A 16580-nucleotide genomic window follows, 5' to 3' on the forward strand; every position below is an offset into this window, starting at 1 on the left:
CCACCTTCCTGAGCGTTCAGGGGATTCCAATGGATCAATTCATTGTGTGTGGACTCCCATCCCCCCTATTGCCTCCCAGGGAGCTCCTGGGCCCCAGAGTCCGGGAGAAATCCGGGGAGTCCATGCCATTCTCCTGGCTGGAGAAGCACCCAGGACTTTGGGCCCACAGGGTGGGGAGGGGGTTGTGGGCGCAGACTGAGAGAGAGAGAGAGAGAGAGAGAGAGAGAGAGAGAGAGTCTGATGGCTGCTGCAGCCATATCCAGCAGCAGGGGACCCTGGGAGCTACTTTCTCTGAGGCCATACAGCCTCTTTACCGATGCCTGCGATGAGGGGCACACAGCAGGTCCTTAGGAATGTGGGCTAGGGCCGGGAGGTGGCAGACTGGGGGCACTGATGGAGGAACTGTGAGTCGAAGTGGGGGCTCGGAGCTGAGCCACCCCCACCAGCCTCCCAGCGTGAACCACGGGTTAGGGAGGGCGGTGGGGGCTGTAAACAGATTTATTAGGGGCCTCAGGCAAATCCACAGGGTCCCCTCCCTCCTACTACCCCCAATGACCGAGATGTCCCCAAGATGTCCCCTCGTGCCCACAAGCGTCCGCCGTGTCCAGCCGGGCCCCTGCTACAAGAGGTTCACCGTGGCCACCACCTGCTTGCAGCCAGTGACGGCGAACTCGCGGCCAGCCACGCGGTAGTACTTGAGCTGCGCGGCCAGGAGCTCGGCCCGGGCCTGCTCCGGGAAGAAGCCCTCCCCGGCCATCTCGTCCCGGAAGCAGCTGACCACGGCCCTCTTGTCCAGCAGCAGCAAGGGCACGATGGCCGCGGCCTGCCACAGCGGGTGCTCGCGGACCAGGAGCGCCCGCAGGCCGGCGCGCAGCTCCTCCTCGGCCCGCAGGGCGGCCGCCGCATCCCAGTCGCCGTGAGCACCGCGGGCGCCGTCGGGGCGCGGGGGCAGCGCGCGGGACGCGTTCTGCAGCACGAAGCGCGTGATTTCCGCGCCGCCCGCGCTGCTGAGGAGCACGTAGATGGCGTTGTGGAAGTGGTGGGCGCGCTGCGGCTGCAGGAAGCCGTGCAGCTCGTCCAGCAGCGCCAGGGGCAGGAGCTCCGCCTCATCCAGCACCACGAGCGGGGTCTTCTCCTCCGCTTCGGCCCGCTCCGCCACGCCGGCCACCAGCCGGGCCAGCTCCTCACGGCAGTCCTGCGCAGCGCGCGCCTTGGGGCAGTGGTGCCGCGCGTGGTACTGCAGCACGAGCGCGCCGTCCTCAAGCACCGCGCGGAAGTGGCGTGCCAGCAGGCGACCCACGTGGCTCTTGCCCACGCCGCTGGGCCCGTGCAGCGCCAGAAGCAGCGGGCGGCTGTGCACGTGCGTGGCCAGGTAGTCCCGCAGCAGCGCCACGATGCGCCCCACGGCGGCCGGCTGCCCGAACACGGCGCGCTGCAGCGCCTTCTCCAGCCCGTCGAGGTCGTAGCGCTGCGCGTTATCGTCCAGGTTCTCGATGGCGTTGAGCACCTGGAAGCCCACGATGGCCACGAGCAGCAGGAGGCAGCGCTGCGCGCGGCTGCGGCGCTCCGCGTGAGGCCGGTACTTGCGCGAGGTCTCCGGGTAGAGCACCACACGGCTGCGTCGGCGCCTCTTGCGCGGCGTCCTGGACGGCGGCTCCGGGCCGTCGAAGGTGAAGAACCGGGGCTGGTCCGGGTCAGCGTGCGGCGCCCCGGGCGCGGAAGCCGACCCCGAGCCGGGCGGCTGGGGGCGCCGCTTGCGCAGGAGGCACACGCGGCGGCGCAGACGGACCACTGCGCGCAGCGGCGCGATCACGCTCGGGCGGGGGACGCCGGGGCCCGCGGCCTCCAGACTGGGCTGGCCGCTGTCCATGGCGCAGGGGCGGCGCTCCGCATGCAGGTCGCCCTCCCTGCAACAGGAAGATGGGGAGGGTCTCCAGACTTCGGCATGGCCGACTGGGACCCTTCCCTGGAGCGACGTCCCTCCTCTGGGAGGTCCCCAGGGAGTGCGGAGCGCGGGGGAAGGGTGACTCCTGGTGCCGGCCTCTCCCCGCTGACCAGGAAGCGGCTCCCCGCAGGGCCCCATGCAAATCTCTCGGGTACTCCCAGGAACAGCCGCGAGCCTTGAGGAAGTGGCGGCGCGGGGAGGGCGCAGCTTATCGGGCAACCACCCGGCTTCCTGGAGAAGTCGGTGCTAGCTGGCGCCAATTAGGGGTAAAGAAGGGTCAAGGCCCGGCCCCGCTGCCCATCCCTCCCTCCCTCCCGCCCGCCCCGCCCGCAGCTCGGCCTGCCAGGCGCCAGGGGCTCTCTGAATCCCAAGTGGGAACCAAGGGGAGCAGGGACCCTGGCACCGCCAGAATCCAGAGACATCCCCCGCGCACTTAAGAACACTTGGGGGGGGGGGGGTCGATCAGGAACTTCTGCTTTTGAGAATGGGCCCAGGCCTCCCACCCCCCACACCCCCAAAACAGGGATCCTCCCTGCACCCCAGTGAACACACATGAAGTGGCAGCAGAGATACCCCAGACACTAGTAGGGTGGGGTGCAAAGACAAGAGCCAGAGGAGGAAAAGGGCCATTGAGGAGACAGAGCTGAAGAAAGGACTGATGCCATGGTCTCCAACCCACCCCATACCTGCAGCTGAGTCAGGTTAAGTTCCTGCTGGCCCCCAGCCCACCAAGGGCAGCCCCCCTGCAGAGGCCAGATGCTGAGGCCGCAACTCAGGACACAGAAAATACCAGCTTCCTGTCGAGGGTCCCGATGGGGTCAGGGGCCTGGCTGGCAAGCTCAGGCCTGGAGGGGTAGCAGCACCTGCAGGTCCCGGGAGCCTTAGGTCGGGAGGAAACTCTGGGGAGGTTTCCGCTTCTGTGCAAAGGAAGTGAGTCAGGGGTGTGGCAAGTGGGCGGGACTTAGGCTGGATGGAGGCGCCGACGGAGAGCCTGGCTGGCTGGCCCAGGTCCCCTGGCTGGCCATCAGGTCACCTACCCTCCTCAGCCCTGCAGCCCTCCTGGCTGTCCAGGCCCAGGTCACCTGGCAAGGCTTGGGGCATCCCCTCCCCAGAGGTCCCACAGACTCCTGCATCTCAGTCTAGCTTCCAAGGAACCCCTGCCTCCCCAGGGGCACTGGCACCTGATCCCCCACATGGAGCGGAGTAGGGCAAGAGCAGAGAGGGTGGGCTGGGCCCCTCTGCCCAGCTGGGTGCCCCCAGTCCCTTCCTATTCCCCTCTCCCCCACCTCCCTCCCCTCCCCTCCTGACCCCAACCTGGGGTCATTTCGTTTTCCCCTCCTCCCCTCCCAGGGACTGGGGCTCCATCCCATCTCCCTCTCCTCTTCCCCTGCAACGCCCCCTCCCACCCCCCCCCCCCCCAGCCTAGAGCCCTCCCATCCCAAGGATAACACACTGGAACAGAAATTCTAGCCCTGGGGTTAGACCCCCATGTGTAGCTCAGGGTCCTGGTCAGGGAGCAAATTTACCAAGAACAACTTACCAAGAACAAAGGACTTAGGCAAAGAAGTGGCAGGTGGGGGCTTGTGTGGCCCTGCCCCCCGCCCTAGTCCCATCTCTGCACAGTTGGCCTTCCCGAATGACCTTCTGCTCTTCTCATTCTGACTGACGGAGCTGGGCCCTTCTAGGCCCAGAAGCACCTCTCCTGGGCCCAGACCCGTCTGCAGCCCTCCCTAAGACTGGGCCCATCAAGCAGTCCGGCTAGTCTGGTGCTGCCTCCCTCAGTTCCCGAGCCCTTCGGCCGTCCTGCCTGTGGTCCCTCGACCTCACCCCCTCACCCTCCCTTTGCCCACACACTGCCTCTGTCCCCTCTCCTAACTCTTTTTCACCTCACAGTGGCACCAGGCACGTCGTGCATCAGGGAAGTGTTGGTCACGGGCTGGAGAGTTCCCACTGTCTCCAGAATATGGGATTCCCAGGCCTCTGGTGATGCATGTTCCCGCCTGCCCTTCAGTCTGGTGCCCTCGGGCAGGGTCACTGCTTCTCTACATCCTCCCATCCAGCCCTGGGGCCTGGCTCCCAGGACCGGCTGCCCTCCTCTGTGCAGGGGCAGGTGCGTGCGGCCTTGGGCCCCCTACCCACCACGTGGCCTGGCAGTACTCTTGGCCTTCCTGGGGCCAGTGGGGGGGAGGGGGAGGACACTGTCCAGGCCCTCCCCACACCCCACGATCCCAGCATAGGGGGGTGGGGTTGGGGTCCTGCCTGAATCTCTGCTTCCTAAGGAAAAAATGGAAAGGGACTACCCCTCAGCATGTGCACCCACAGACGTCTCCCCCCTGCTCCCAGGGGCAGGGCCAAGCATCCAGACCGTGGCCCCCAAAGCAGAAATGTCCTTAAGAAGATACCTGGCTACTTATACTACGTCCGCCCCTCAGGCGTGCCCATAAACAGCGCACCCACTGGATTTACCCAAACACCTTTTATTTACATAAGTCAAAGTCTCACTGTGCAACAGTCCCTCACTTGGCCAAGTGCGGGTGCGACTAAGAGGGAGCACACCCCTCCAAGGGTAAACTGGGGCAGCCAGTCTGTGGCCCGGGCTTTCCTCAGCCACACCTGCTACATGGGCGCTGCTGGCCAGTGGGGGAGCAACTTCCTGCCTGTGGGGCTCTCGGTCAGCCAGCCGGTCCCGGGTGAAACACTCAGACGCTCCTCGGAAGCCAGGTTCGTTCTGCAGATGACCGGACTCCGCACACTGCATGATTCTGCCCGTCTGTGCCAACAAGGCTGGGCCCGCCCCTTCCCCTTGGCTCGGCATCTGTCCCCCTCCCACCCTCGCCCCATGGAAAACAGGTGGCTTTTTCCTAATTCCAACTACTGCCAATCTGCCTCCCCTCCCACAACATGAGGCGGCAACCAGCCAGAAGCTTCCACGGCCTGGAATGAGTTCAAGCGGCCAGGAGGGGCAGAGCAGACCCAGAGCCGTGCTCCACAGAACCAGACGGGGACCCACGAGGAGCGAAAACACGATCCCGTTCCCGTGGACAACACACACCTCCCAGGACCCAGTTCGTGGGGAGGCGGAGGCGCAGAAGGGGGCCCCACGCGCAGGAGGTCCCAGGGTGGGGGGGTGCTCCGCTCGGCCAGCCCCAGCCCCCCTAGCGGCCTGCCGGCCCCCAGGAGAGACGGGGTCCCGTGCTTGCAATGGCAGGGGAGCTCCTCCTGGCCGGCCACGGCCACGGCCCCACCGGGGGCCCTGTCCAGTCCCAAGCAGCCCCAGGTGAAGGCTCAGAGCCCAGCCGGAGTGGACACGGCGGGGAGGGGCAACTCCAGGGCCGGAGTCTCCGCGGCCTGGGCCGGGCTGGGCTTCCGATGCTCCAGCTGTTCCAGCCGCTCACCGAGCTGAGAGTAAAGTTCCTTCACTGCCTCTCCGCTCTGCAGGGGGGAAAGTGCGTGGTTCGGGGGCAGCCCCTCCCCCCGCCCCCCGCCCCCCCCCCCGGGGCCGCCTGGGGGCGGGCAGGGCACCCACCTGGCCCGTGGGCTCCAGCGCCTTCCGCAGGGCGTCCAGCCTGGACGGGGCCACCCGGTGGTGCAGGTGGATGAGGAGCCGCAGCACGTGGCGCTGCACGTTCTCCTTCCTGGAAGAGGCCACAGCAGCGCGGCGGGTGGGCGGAGCCCAGAACCGACCCCTCCCCGCTGACCCCGCCCCCCCGGAGCCCCGCAGGGTGCAGGCGGGGGGCGGGCACCTGGGCGAGGCCGTGAGGAGGAAGCCATCGAAGAGGCTCCTGCAGAAGTCCTCCAGGGCAAACTCGTCGGCCAGCAGCGCCAAGTTCCCCATGAGCAGGTGCAGGAAGATGTCCCCAAACGCCAGGTCGCCAAAGGTCTCCACTGCAAACACAGGCGTCAGTCAGCCCCGCTCAGCCCGCCGCCCCCGCCCCTGGATGGGCGAACGGGGAGGCCGCGGAGCAGCAGCGCCCCCTGAGGACGGGGTGGCCGGTTTTCCTGCAGCCAGAACCGGGGCCTGCACGTCGAGGAGGCAGGGGCGGCCAGGCGCCCCCACGGAGGCAGAGAAGCAGGGCTGTGGGGGTGAGGGTCGGGGTGGGGAGGGCACGGGAGCCTGCTGCCCGTGGTTCTGCCCCATGGCCAAGGGACTTTGGACTAAGTGGACTCGAGAAGAGGGAGAAACTGAACAGACTGGAACTAGAAAGAAACAGGAAAGAGCCACGGCACCGGCCCCCGAGTTCTACCAGACTGCGAGCTACGTGGTTCAAGAGAGACAACAGAAGGAAAGATTTTCATTTTTTGAAGCCACAGACTCCAAAAACTAAAATAATAAAAAAAACAAAAACAAAAACAAAAACAAAACAACCTAAAATAATCAGCAAAGGTTAACTACCAACGTATCTCACCGATGACCAGAGACAGAGTGCACAGCAAACAAGGCCGACGACCCAGCTGGAGGGCAGCAGGTCAGGGGGGGGGGGGGGGAGACACACATGGGGACACAAGTGCCACAGCAGCCACTAGAGAAGTGCTGACAGGGAGCCGTAACCATGGCACTATCTGAGCCCCAGGCGCCACTGAATGCCACGGGGAGGCCCGGGCACCATCAGATGCAGCCGGGCTGTGCTCCCACCACATGTGACCAGAGCCCCCGCTGACCTCACAGCCGGGGGCACTTTACAGGACACTCAGGCAAGGGCACGGTCGCCACCCCAGGGAACACCGCCAGCAAAGTCCCTAATGGGAAACAAATGCCCTGGTTCCAACCCTTCCCACAGAACCCTCCAGACAAGGAGAAACACGAAAGGCAGCAAGGGGACACGAGGGTGGAGGGGAGACGCTAGTCGGAGCCCTGACTTGAACTAACCACCCACATCAAATGTCACGTGACAACGAGAGATCCGTGGCCACCGTCGGGCCCTGGACCCAGATGCGACCACAGCACCATTCTTTTGTAGAGACACCCGTCAAGTCCTCCGTGGGTTTATGTCCAGACCATCATCCGGGGGACGAGCGGTGCACACGGACCCCCATGCAGCAGGTGAGAGGCACTGGGCTTCACCACGCTGTGCTCTTTGCTTGTAACGTCATCAAAAACCCCCACGATAAAAAGCTAAAAAATAAACAGAAAGGAATTTTTAAAACTGACATCTGATCTTACTAGCACCCGGCAATGACAGAAGAGGACAGCGTACCCATCCTGAGCACAAGGAAAGATCTGAGGCCCAGCGCCCTGGGCAGCAGCGCGTGGCTGGGAGACACCGGCACAGTGTGGGAGGCAGGGAGGGAGGCATGCTCCCTCACCGGATGCTCCCGACGCAGGCAGGACACCCCGCTTCTGGCTGACACCGTTAGACACGAGAAGGAAACAAAGGCACTGAAATGAACTGGAACGATGAGACAAACCCAAACGGCACCCTTGGAAGTCTCCAGGCTCCAGCCCCTGTGGCCCTGTGACACGTCTACATGTGGACATGCTACCTCACGTGGAAAGAAGCCCTACGACAGGAGACGACACCGCATGACCCAGGTGGGCCCGACAGCATCACAGGGAGGCGGGAGGCAGGGGGCCAGACTCAGAGGGATATGCGGGCGGGAGGAGCTGGAAGGGTGAACCGCAAGACAAAGTCAGGAGCCGGGATGCAGGCGGCTCCTAGAAGTTGGAGGAGACCAGGAGACAGATTCTCCCCAGAGCCTCCGGAAGGAGCCAGCCTCGCCCACACCTTCTCTGTAGCCCCGGGACACTCGCTTCACCCTTCCGGCCTCCAGAGCGAGAAGAAAATAATTTCGTGCCGTTCACGTACATGGAAACTAGATACGAAGTGAGATGCACAAATAGCTTCCTTCCTAAAGAAAACACGGGAAATGTAACACGGACACCACCCTCAGACGTGTCAGTGACCCAGAAATGCACTTGGCCGGGAACGTGCAGGATCCTTATGAAGCAGCCTCAACACCCCAGACATGAGCCGAGCCAGCAGAGGCCCCTGGGTCTGGGCAAGCATGGGAAGGCCAGGTGCTCCCCAACACCCTTCTCCTTGCCTCCACCTGCAGCTTACTATTGAAGGGGTCCACTCAGGCCCCACCATGAAGCAACCGGCCCCCTGGCCCCACATAGCCAGAGACCGTCGGGGGTGAGCTCTCTCAATCGTCTGAGGCCTTGAGGGGCTCCACCTCCCTCGCCAGTTAGGAGCAAATCATGGTAGCTTCTCCACCACAGCCAAAAAGATGCTTTCGCAAACGGTGACAATGGCGAAGGCTGTCCGTGAAACTACCAAGCTGAGCTGCCCCCACCCCTGCACCAGAACCACCTGCAGAAGACAAAGATGGAGAAGCGCGCCGAGCCAGCCCCTCAGTGCTGGGACAGGGCAGGAGCCCGGGGCCCGGCACGGGCGCCTGCCTGCACTCACCCAGCCCCGGCAGCAGGCGCAGGAGCGCGTTCTTGTTCCTCTGCTTGGTGATGTGCAGCACGTAGTACAGCCCCACCTCGCAGGCCATGCGGTGCTCCTGCAGGAACCTGCGCGCCCAGCGAGGACAGGTCACCCCTGGGCGACGCCCTCCGCACAGCCTCCATGGGGAGCTGGGGGGCGGGGGCGCGGCACGCCCACCCGTGCCCACGGGGCCCATACTTGGTGAAACTCTCCGGGAGCGTGTTCGGGTACATAACCGGGGCTTTCTCCTCAGCCGGCAGCTTCTGGTCCACGTTGAAGGTGTGGTCGTCGACCACGAAGGACATGAGCATGGGCAGGAACCTGGTGATGAGCTCCACCTCCTAGGCCAGAGAAGACCCAGGAGCGGTCGGGCACAGCCCCACCTTTGTCCTGCAGGGACCCCGCCCCTCGCCCGCCTCCCTCGCATCCACCTTTTTCTGACATCAGCCAGCCTGAGGGCCTGTCCCTCCTTCCCACCTCCCGAGACCCCGCCCTGCTGATCTCCCGAGGCCCCACAGACCCTCTCGAGGAAGCGGTGGAAACCATCCCACCCGAGTCCCGAGTTACCATCTTGGGCTCCTTGAAGACCTGGCTGTCAATCATGTCCCATGCCCCCTGGCCCAGCGCCAGCAGCCTGAGCAGCAGCAGAAGATCAGGACTGTCCTGTGGGAAAACGAAGGCCTCAGCACGTGCTCACCCAAGGCTCCCCTCCACTGAAATCACTCGTTGCCTGGCAGGGCCCTTGTGCCACGGCCAAACCCCTCGGCTTCCCCCGTAGCCCCCACGGCACCCACCGCCCATCGGGAGTGCTGTCATTCGGCTGGCACGGGCCTGGCCACACACCCACCCAGAAGGCAGCGTGCAGCCAGCCGCCGCGCTCACCCTAGGCAGGGTCTCCTGGCCGACCAGCTCCTGCAGGTGCCTGACAGTGCTCAGCGACAGGGTGTTGATGGCAAAGGGGTCACACAGGATCATGGACAGGTCCCTGTGAGGATGAGCACACTGCGTCGACACGGCGCGGCCACGGGCGGGCTGCCCTGGCCGCTGTCCTGGGGGGAAGGGCCCTCCACACAGAGCAAGCCCACCCACCCGCCTGCCCTGTGCTTCTTCGGCCCAAAAACTTGATGTTTGCAACTTATCCTTAACTTGCTCAAAATACTGAAGGGCTTATAAAGTTTTTTAAAAAATTAAGCCCCCGTTTTGGTTCTGAGGACCTGCCCCTGATGCCGTAAGCTCACAAGGGCCCCACAGAGATGGTCGCAGAGAGAAAGAGCTGCAAAAGAGAGCTCGACAGAGCCGGTCCCGCCAGCGCAGCGGCCCTGGGACGGCGCTGACCACCCACCCCGGACGCAGTCAGGCCCCGGCTCACCGAAACTCTGATAGCCTCGGCCCCAGCAGCAAGGTCTCAGCCGTGTGCACGAGTGCCAAGGCAGCTCTAAACCACACTGGAAGCAACTGCAGACACAGCCTGCTCATCCGGACACCTGTGGACAGGACCCTGGGGGCTGGGGGCACCGGCACAAGGCTGACCCTTACCCTAGGACTTGCTCCTGCCCCTTCTTCACGCCGTCAAGAAACCCCTGCAGCTCTCGGGCTCTCTTGCTGTCCACAAACCGCTCACGAATGCAGGCATCCAGGCACCAAGTAAACTGTGGGGAGGAAGCACAGCCGGGACACGGTCAGAGACCGCGGCCTCCAGACGGCTCCCGTGGTCACCGCTCAGCTGCAGCCACCACCCCGAGCCTCACGTCGGCAACAGGACCCGCAGCCTCACGTGGTCCGGGCCCGGTACGGAGCAAAGGCACACGGGCCTGAGGTCCCACACCCCCAGCAGGCCAGGTGGTGCTCGGAGCAGGCAGTATTTGTGCTCTGTTCTCAAGGGGGTCGGTCTCCCTGGCAGCCCCCACTGCGGGACCCTGATGCCGCACAGCCCCCCGGACCTAACGCTGTCTGGGGCTGCACAGCATCCGTGCGGGAGACAACAGCGGCACAGAAAGCCCCATCCCTGGAGCACACAAGTGGCCCCGGAGGGCTCTGGAGCAGGGGAGGGACAGTGGCCCAGGAAAGACCAGAAAAGGCTACAGCAGGGGAATAAACAGCAGGCGAATACGGCAGACGCGGGGCCAGTGGCTCTGACTCAGGTGCCCCTAAGCCTGGGCAGCAGAGGGGGTGTGGGGGCTGGCACACGGCTCGTCGCCGGGTGGGCGGCCAGAGCCCTGAAGGGGAGGAGCCGGAGGGAAGGGGAGGAGCCGGAGGGAAGGGGGCGGGGCGGGCGGGACGCCACCTTATGGCAGGGGTCCACGGAGCAGATGTCCCCGACGTCCAGCTCGTGCAGGGACATGAGCAGCTCGGCCCGCAGCGTGCAGTAGTGCACGTTCCGAGTCCGCAGGAAGAGGGTCCTCAGGAACTGCAGCACCATGTCGTAGAGCTTCACGTTCTTCCCCACCATCTGCGTCAGCTTCTGCACCACCTGGGGGAGGAGACCCGCGCCTCGGGGTCACGACAGCCACGGGGGCAGGACCGCCCCAGCCCGACTCTACTCCTTCCTGTGCGGGCCGTACCCAGAGTCTCCTCTGTCACAAGACGCCAGCTCTGTGTCAGATGGTGGCAACCCTGGGTCCCACAGACCCTGAGAGGCCATCGGCCTAGGACCCCAGCCTCCAGGGCTGCCCATCAGCTGGCACAGGAGACTGGGGCACCGGTGAGAGACGCCGGCCACTGTAGCCCCGCCAGGGCTGCCTTGCTCCCTGCGTCCTCCCATGTCGAGCACCTGTACCCCTTCCTCGGCAGGGACCACCCGTCTCTGCAGCCCACACCCCGCGTGGAAGTCTCCAGCAGCCTCCACCAGCGGGAGGGAGCACGGCTCACCGCGCGACCGTGAGCAGGAGCCAGGCCTCTTGCTCTGATGGTGGGAAGCAGACAGGACGAGCTGGGGTAAGAGACGCCACGGCGCCCCAAAAGCCACCAGGCTGTATACAGTGCGTGCAGGGGGGAGCAGGGACAGAAGCAGTGAGCGCCCGCCAGGCAACCTCGAGGGCCCCCAGCAAGGCCTCTTCAGCAGGCCTCAGGGACCCTGACGCACAGAGCGGACCCGGAGCACAACCCACATCTCAGCACGCGGGCAGCTCCGGTGTGGACGAGAGCGGACATGTGCCTGCCCTAACCACAGCCGAGGCCCACCTCGCCTCGAACGGGAGGCAAGGCGCAGGCCGCTGGGCACAGAGCTGTGGCCCTAGTGGCTGACCCACACCCTGAGGACCGTGGGCGCCACACACACCTGCTACAACCCCCGCCCCCGCAGTGGTGAAGGACGCACAGGTGGGAAGGACCCAGGCCGACAAGAGCAGCAAGAGACCACAGGCAGGAAGTATCACCACAACCACCGGCCAGGTTTGGGGAGAAAGCATTAGGTCAGATCCCACTTCAACCAAACACACAACCCCAGGCGAGAAAGCTGAACAAAGAACCAGTAAGACGCCCCCGCACCACTCGACCTGGACCTGGTGGCCTCCACTGTTAAGCCATCATGCTGGAGCACGTCAGGCAATTGCAGTGGCCCCCCAACTCACTGGGAAAAGCCAAAGTGTCCATGGTGGCCTCCGGCCCTCCCGAGCTCACCGCCCCCCGCCGCACACACACTCACCTGCTTGCTCTTGGTTCCAGCCACATCAGCCTTATCTTCCCACACGGCCAGCCTGCTCCCCTTCAGAGCCTGTGCTCACACCCCAGCCTGGCTCCTCTTCCTCACCCCCAGAACCCAAGCTGCCCGGCTCTGCCTTGCCTTGCTCTGTGACCTCATGCCTCGACCCTCCACTCCTCTGGGTGCCCAGCATGTGACATTTACTGTGGAGCATCTGCTCCCTTACAAACTGCAAGTGCCCCCAGCAAACAGCCTGACCCCCAGAGTCACCGAAGGGTGCAGGCACTTATGGCAGGAAATCAGAACTCAAGAAACATTTGCTTGTCAGAGTGAGGAACGGATCCGATGTAGAAAGAAAAGACGGGCGCCTGGCTGGCTCAGGTGGAAGAGCACGGGACTCTTGATCTTAGAGTTGTGTGTTCGAGCCCCACATTAGGTGCAGGGATAACTGAAAAATAAAATCCTTAGGGGTGCCTGGGTGGCTCAGTTGCTTAAGTGTCCAACTTTGACTCAGGTCATTATCACACGGTTTGTGGGTTCGAGTGCCGTATCGGGCTCTATGCTGACAGCTCAGAGCCTGGAACCTGCTTCGGCTTCACATTCTGTGTCTCCCTCTCTCTCCGCCCCTCCCCCACTCGTGCTCTCTCTCCCTCTCAAAAAAAAAAACAAAACAAAAAAAACAAATAAAAATTATTAAAAATAAAATCTTTAAAAAAAAAGAAAATTTCCCAGAGCCAAAGGACAACACAATGAACTTAACCAGAAAGGCCTGCCGACTCACAGAGCACCAAGGACATAAAACCAGAGAGGTCCACGTTAGGCACCACATCACAAAGACCCCCAACCACACGTACAAGCCCACCCCTCCCAGGGGCACAACGACTGAAATGTGCACGGGGGTGGGAAAGAGGGTGGTCAGGGGGCCCCCTGCCCCACCTCGCCCTGGCGCCTTGTCTTTGGGGAAGGGCTGAAGAAGTTGTGCAGGACGGAGAGCTCGGTGCTGAAAAGCGCACTCTCCTTCTCTAGGATGTACTGCTTCAGCAGCGGAGAAACTTCGTCGCCAAACAGTGCCTGGTTGTCCTGCCAGATCTGCCGCTTCACCTCCACAGCACAGGCCCGGTACAGCTCCTTGTCGGCCATCACCAGCTTCAGCTTCTTCTCCGGAACCTACAGGACCGTATCGGCCACCTGTGAGCCGCACCTGTGCCCCAGGGATCTCCCTCAAGACGGGTCAGGAGGCCTCAGCTCCCCCAGCAGAAACCACCTCAACCCAGACCCACCAACAGGGATGCCTGTGACTGGACCCCAGGCCCCGGCAGATGTAAGCAGCCAAGCTGAACACAGACAGTTCCTGCCGAGTCGCCATGGGTCCCACAACCCTATTCACACACCAGGCATCAGTCTCCGTGTGGCTTGTCAGGGAAAAGCCAGCACAGAGAACATGCCCCAGGGCTGCTCGGGGTTTGGGCAGGCAGCTCAGGAGACCCCCCCCAGAGCTAAGGTGCCAGCTTGACGAAGCACATGCGCGATGTCCCCAAGTAAGGGCTCGTGCAGAGAGCGCCCTGAGCATGTGGACCCACGGTTTTTACCTTGGGCAAATGTTTCATGACACACATCACCACTGGCTGCAGGGACGGCATCTTCACCAGAGAAAAGCTCTTTTCTAGAAGATCTTCCAGTTTCTTATACCTGGAAAGGCTCGTGTGACTAAAGGAGCAGCACAGGACCCAGTCTGAAGCAGCTGTCTGTCCCCAGACAGATGACAGATGAGGGTATAGGTTTCCACGGGCGGGGCACTCGAGTAAAGGCCCCCTTTTCGAGCGGGGGTGTGTAGGCAAGGGGACGCTAAGTGCTGCTGAGTCCGTTCCAAGGCTGGGAAGGGGCCTGCACATGTCACCTGCCCACCTACCTTTCCTCAGCCTTCCCCTCTGAGGCAATGGCGGACACCCGCTCCAGCAGCTTGTCCCGAAGCTCGTCAAACACCGACTGGTGGAACTCCAGCCGAGGTGTCCCATGCAGGTCCAAGAAAGGCAAGGCCGACTGCAGGGAGGGCAGCAGCACGCCATTCTCTGTCTGAGGAAACAGAGGCCGGGGGGTGGGGGTGGGGTCGATTTTACTTACTGGGCTGGGCTCATGGGGAGGCGACAACAGAAACTTCGGTCGCTGCTGCACCTGGCCAGCACCCCGGATGCCTTGAGTACCTAAGAAGGCAAGGATGCCTCCCAGCAGCCCTGGTTGCAAACCAGGGTATGTATATATATATATATATATATACATAACGGCAAACCCCGGTACCCAACCAGATGTCCATCAGCGGGGAACCAGCTCAGGGCACCCGCTTCCTCCATCCGCGGAACGGACATCTGCCCACTTCCCCCGCGCCTCCGGCAGGACTCACGCCCAGATCGCCGGCCTCCCCACCGGGGCCCACCTGGAACTGCTCGATGGCCTTGAGCGGCTCCGTGCAGTTGGTCAGCGTCTCCTTCAGGTCTTCGCCGTTGGCCACACCCAGGTCCTGCAGCCCCGCGAACATGGCCGAGGCCCCGGCGCCCGCCCGGCTCGGCGCCCCATCCCCGCCGCGCTCCCCTGGCGCCGGCGCGGTCGCCGCAGGTCCCCCCGAAGTCCGCTCGCTCGGGCCTCGGGGACCGCCCGAGCTCCGCTCCCCGGCGCCCTCCAGCTCGGCCAGGTCCCGCCCGCAGCGCGGCTCCGCGGGCACCGCAGCCGCCCACTTCCGCCCTGCGAGGCCGGGTCCGCCGACCGACCGGTCCCCGGGAAACACTGCGACCGCCACGCAGAGGTTCCTGGGAGCGGCGTCGCGCCCGGCTCCAAGCTCAGAGGACGTGAGCGGAAGCTCTGCTCCGGCGCGGCGCGGGCTGTCGACGGGAATCCCGCCCACCTGAGCCCCACCCCAACCCCGAGGCACCAGCCCGCCGCTCTTTGGCGGCCGGACCTCGAGGCGTGTGCTGCGTCTGACCTCATCCTCCTCTGGGGGCACAGCGGGGTGCTGCGGGGCACTTGAGGGTGGGGGAACCGGGGGAGGGGGCTGGACACCGGAGAAGGGGTGCTGCCGGCGGGGTTGGCCTGCTTTATGAATTTGAGCACTGACATTTTAACCAAGTATATTTTATGTTTATAACCATGAACAATCCTGCTGTTGACCTCACAGCAGCCTTTTGACTGTGAAAATAGTTTTGCTTCAAGGAAAGGAGCATTCGGCCCTGGAAGCTCCCTGCCCCTGGGCCTCACCAGGTGCTCGACCCTCTCTCTCCCTGGAACTTGGCTCCCTCCTTGTCAAACCCGGACAGGGATGAAGTTCACAGCACAGGGTTGTTGCAAATGCAACTCAAATCTAAGTGTGCCTCCAGAGGTGCCTAACAGAGACCTAGGAAGAGACCTGGGGGCAAAGTGGTATCATGACCAAGGATGGCTATACTCATCACCATGAGCATCTAACCCCAAGTTCACCCAAGGTGGTGGGCCCTCAGGCTGAGGTGTCCATCCTGACTGCGAATTCAAGTTTCAGCTGTCATGGTGTCCCTTGTCCCTTGCAGCGCAAGAAGCTCACACGAAGTCAGTGGCCACTGCCTGGTCTGCACCCTCCCTCGGCTCCTCCTTGCTAAGTGTGCAAGCCCCTGGACCCAGCAGTCAGCCCTCTGCAGGCTCTCACCTCCCCAGTTCACCTCCGTTCATCTGAACAGCCCTGTATCCTCCCAAGCTTGGCCACGCCAAACATCACACCCTCTCCCTTTTTGTGTGCGTTGGCTTCTGAGGTTTATCCTGCTAGAAATTCCCTCACATTGCCCAGCAAACTCTTGATTTTTCTTTTTAATGTTTATTTTTGAGACAGAGCGTGAGCCAGGTAGGGGCAGAGAGAGGGAGACACAGAATCTGAAACAGGCTCCAGGCTCTGAGTTGTCAGCACAGAGCCCGATGTGGGGCTCGAACCCATGAACCCGCAGGATCGTGACCTGAGATGAAGTCGGACGCCCAACCGACTGGGCCACCCAGGCGCCCCTTGATCATCTTTAAAAGTTAATTCCTCTACTGCTTCCTCCAGGAAGCCCTCCCTCCTCAGCCCAGCTACAGGGGATTGCTCCATCCTTCCTGCTAGTCCCACTTCTGACTTTGAGCACTAGGGGTTGCCAGTGGCGCAGCAGCAAGCAGAGCCCCCTGAGCCAAGTTCCCAAGACCAGGACTCTCACAGCTCTGTCTCTGTTGCCTGCTGCCTGAGCTGGTCAGCCCAGGGCCCTGGGACGGCCATCCGCAGTCCCACTGCTCCGATTCCCAGGGGTGCTGGCACTCAAGCCCTAGAAGAGGTCACAGGTGGGCTGCATTCAGACCCCCTGGGCCTTGGCCCCCCTGCAGAATAGGGCGATGTCCACACCACAGGAGCAGCTGTTGCAGTGCCTTTTTGAAGGGGTCAAGCTCTGGCCCAGGACTTGGGTGGCATAGGGGGGAATCCCTGGAGGAATTGGTGCAGTCACCACCGGCTGCAGTGAGGCCCTTGGAGGGAGGCACTCTTGGCGACAACCCCTGGTTGCTGCCATGGGCAAGCGCAGGGCCC

The 16580-nt window shown here is 63.2% G+C and overlaps 2 protein-coding genes across 2 annotated transcripts; both read right to left on the reverse strand.

The window, feature by feature from the left end:
* Window positions 1-427: 427 nt before the first annotated feature.
* Window positions 428-3199, reverse strand: TOR4A (torsin family 4 member A). The gene is made up of 2 exons (XM_058693406.1): window positions 2632-3199; window positions 428-1907 (listed from the first exon to the last, which is right to left on the reverse strand). The coding sequence occupies exon 2, from the start codon at window positions 1868-1870 to the stop codon at window positions 620-622; it is 1251 nt and encodes a 416-aa protein (XP_058549389.1). The 5' UTR covers window positions 1871-1907; window positions 2632-3199; the 3' UTR covers window positions 428-619.
* Window positions 3200-4406: 1207 nt separating this feature from the next.
* On the reverse strand, window positions 4407-15706 carry NELFB (negative elongation factor complex member B). The gene is made up of 14 exons (XM_058693332.1): window positions 15684-15706; window positions 14448-15030; window positions 13926-14089; window positions 13606-13705; window positions 12953-13183; window positions 10661-10846; window positions 9913-10025; window positions 9259-9361; window positions 8944-9039; window positions 8575-8717; window positions 8356-8462; window positions 5689-5830; window positions 5472-5580; window positions 4407-5377 (listed from the first exon to the last, which is right to left on the reverse strand). The coding sequence occupies exons 1-14, from the start codon at window positions 15704-15706 to the stop codon at window positions 5231-5233; spliced, it is 2247 nt and encodes a 748-aa protein (XP_058549315.1). The 3' UTR covers window positions 4407-5230.
* Window positions 15707-16580: the final 874 nt, after the last annotated feature.

Source organism: Neofelis nebulosa, chromosome 12, assembly GCF_028018385.1.
Source record: "Neofelis nebulosa isolate mNeoNeb1 chromosome 12, mNeoNeb1.pri, whole genome shotgun sequence".
In the NCBI taxonomy this organism is placed as follows: Eukaryota; Metazoa; Chordata; class Mammalia; order Carnivora; family Felidae; genus Neofelis; species Neofelis nebulosa.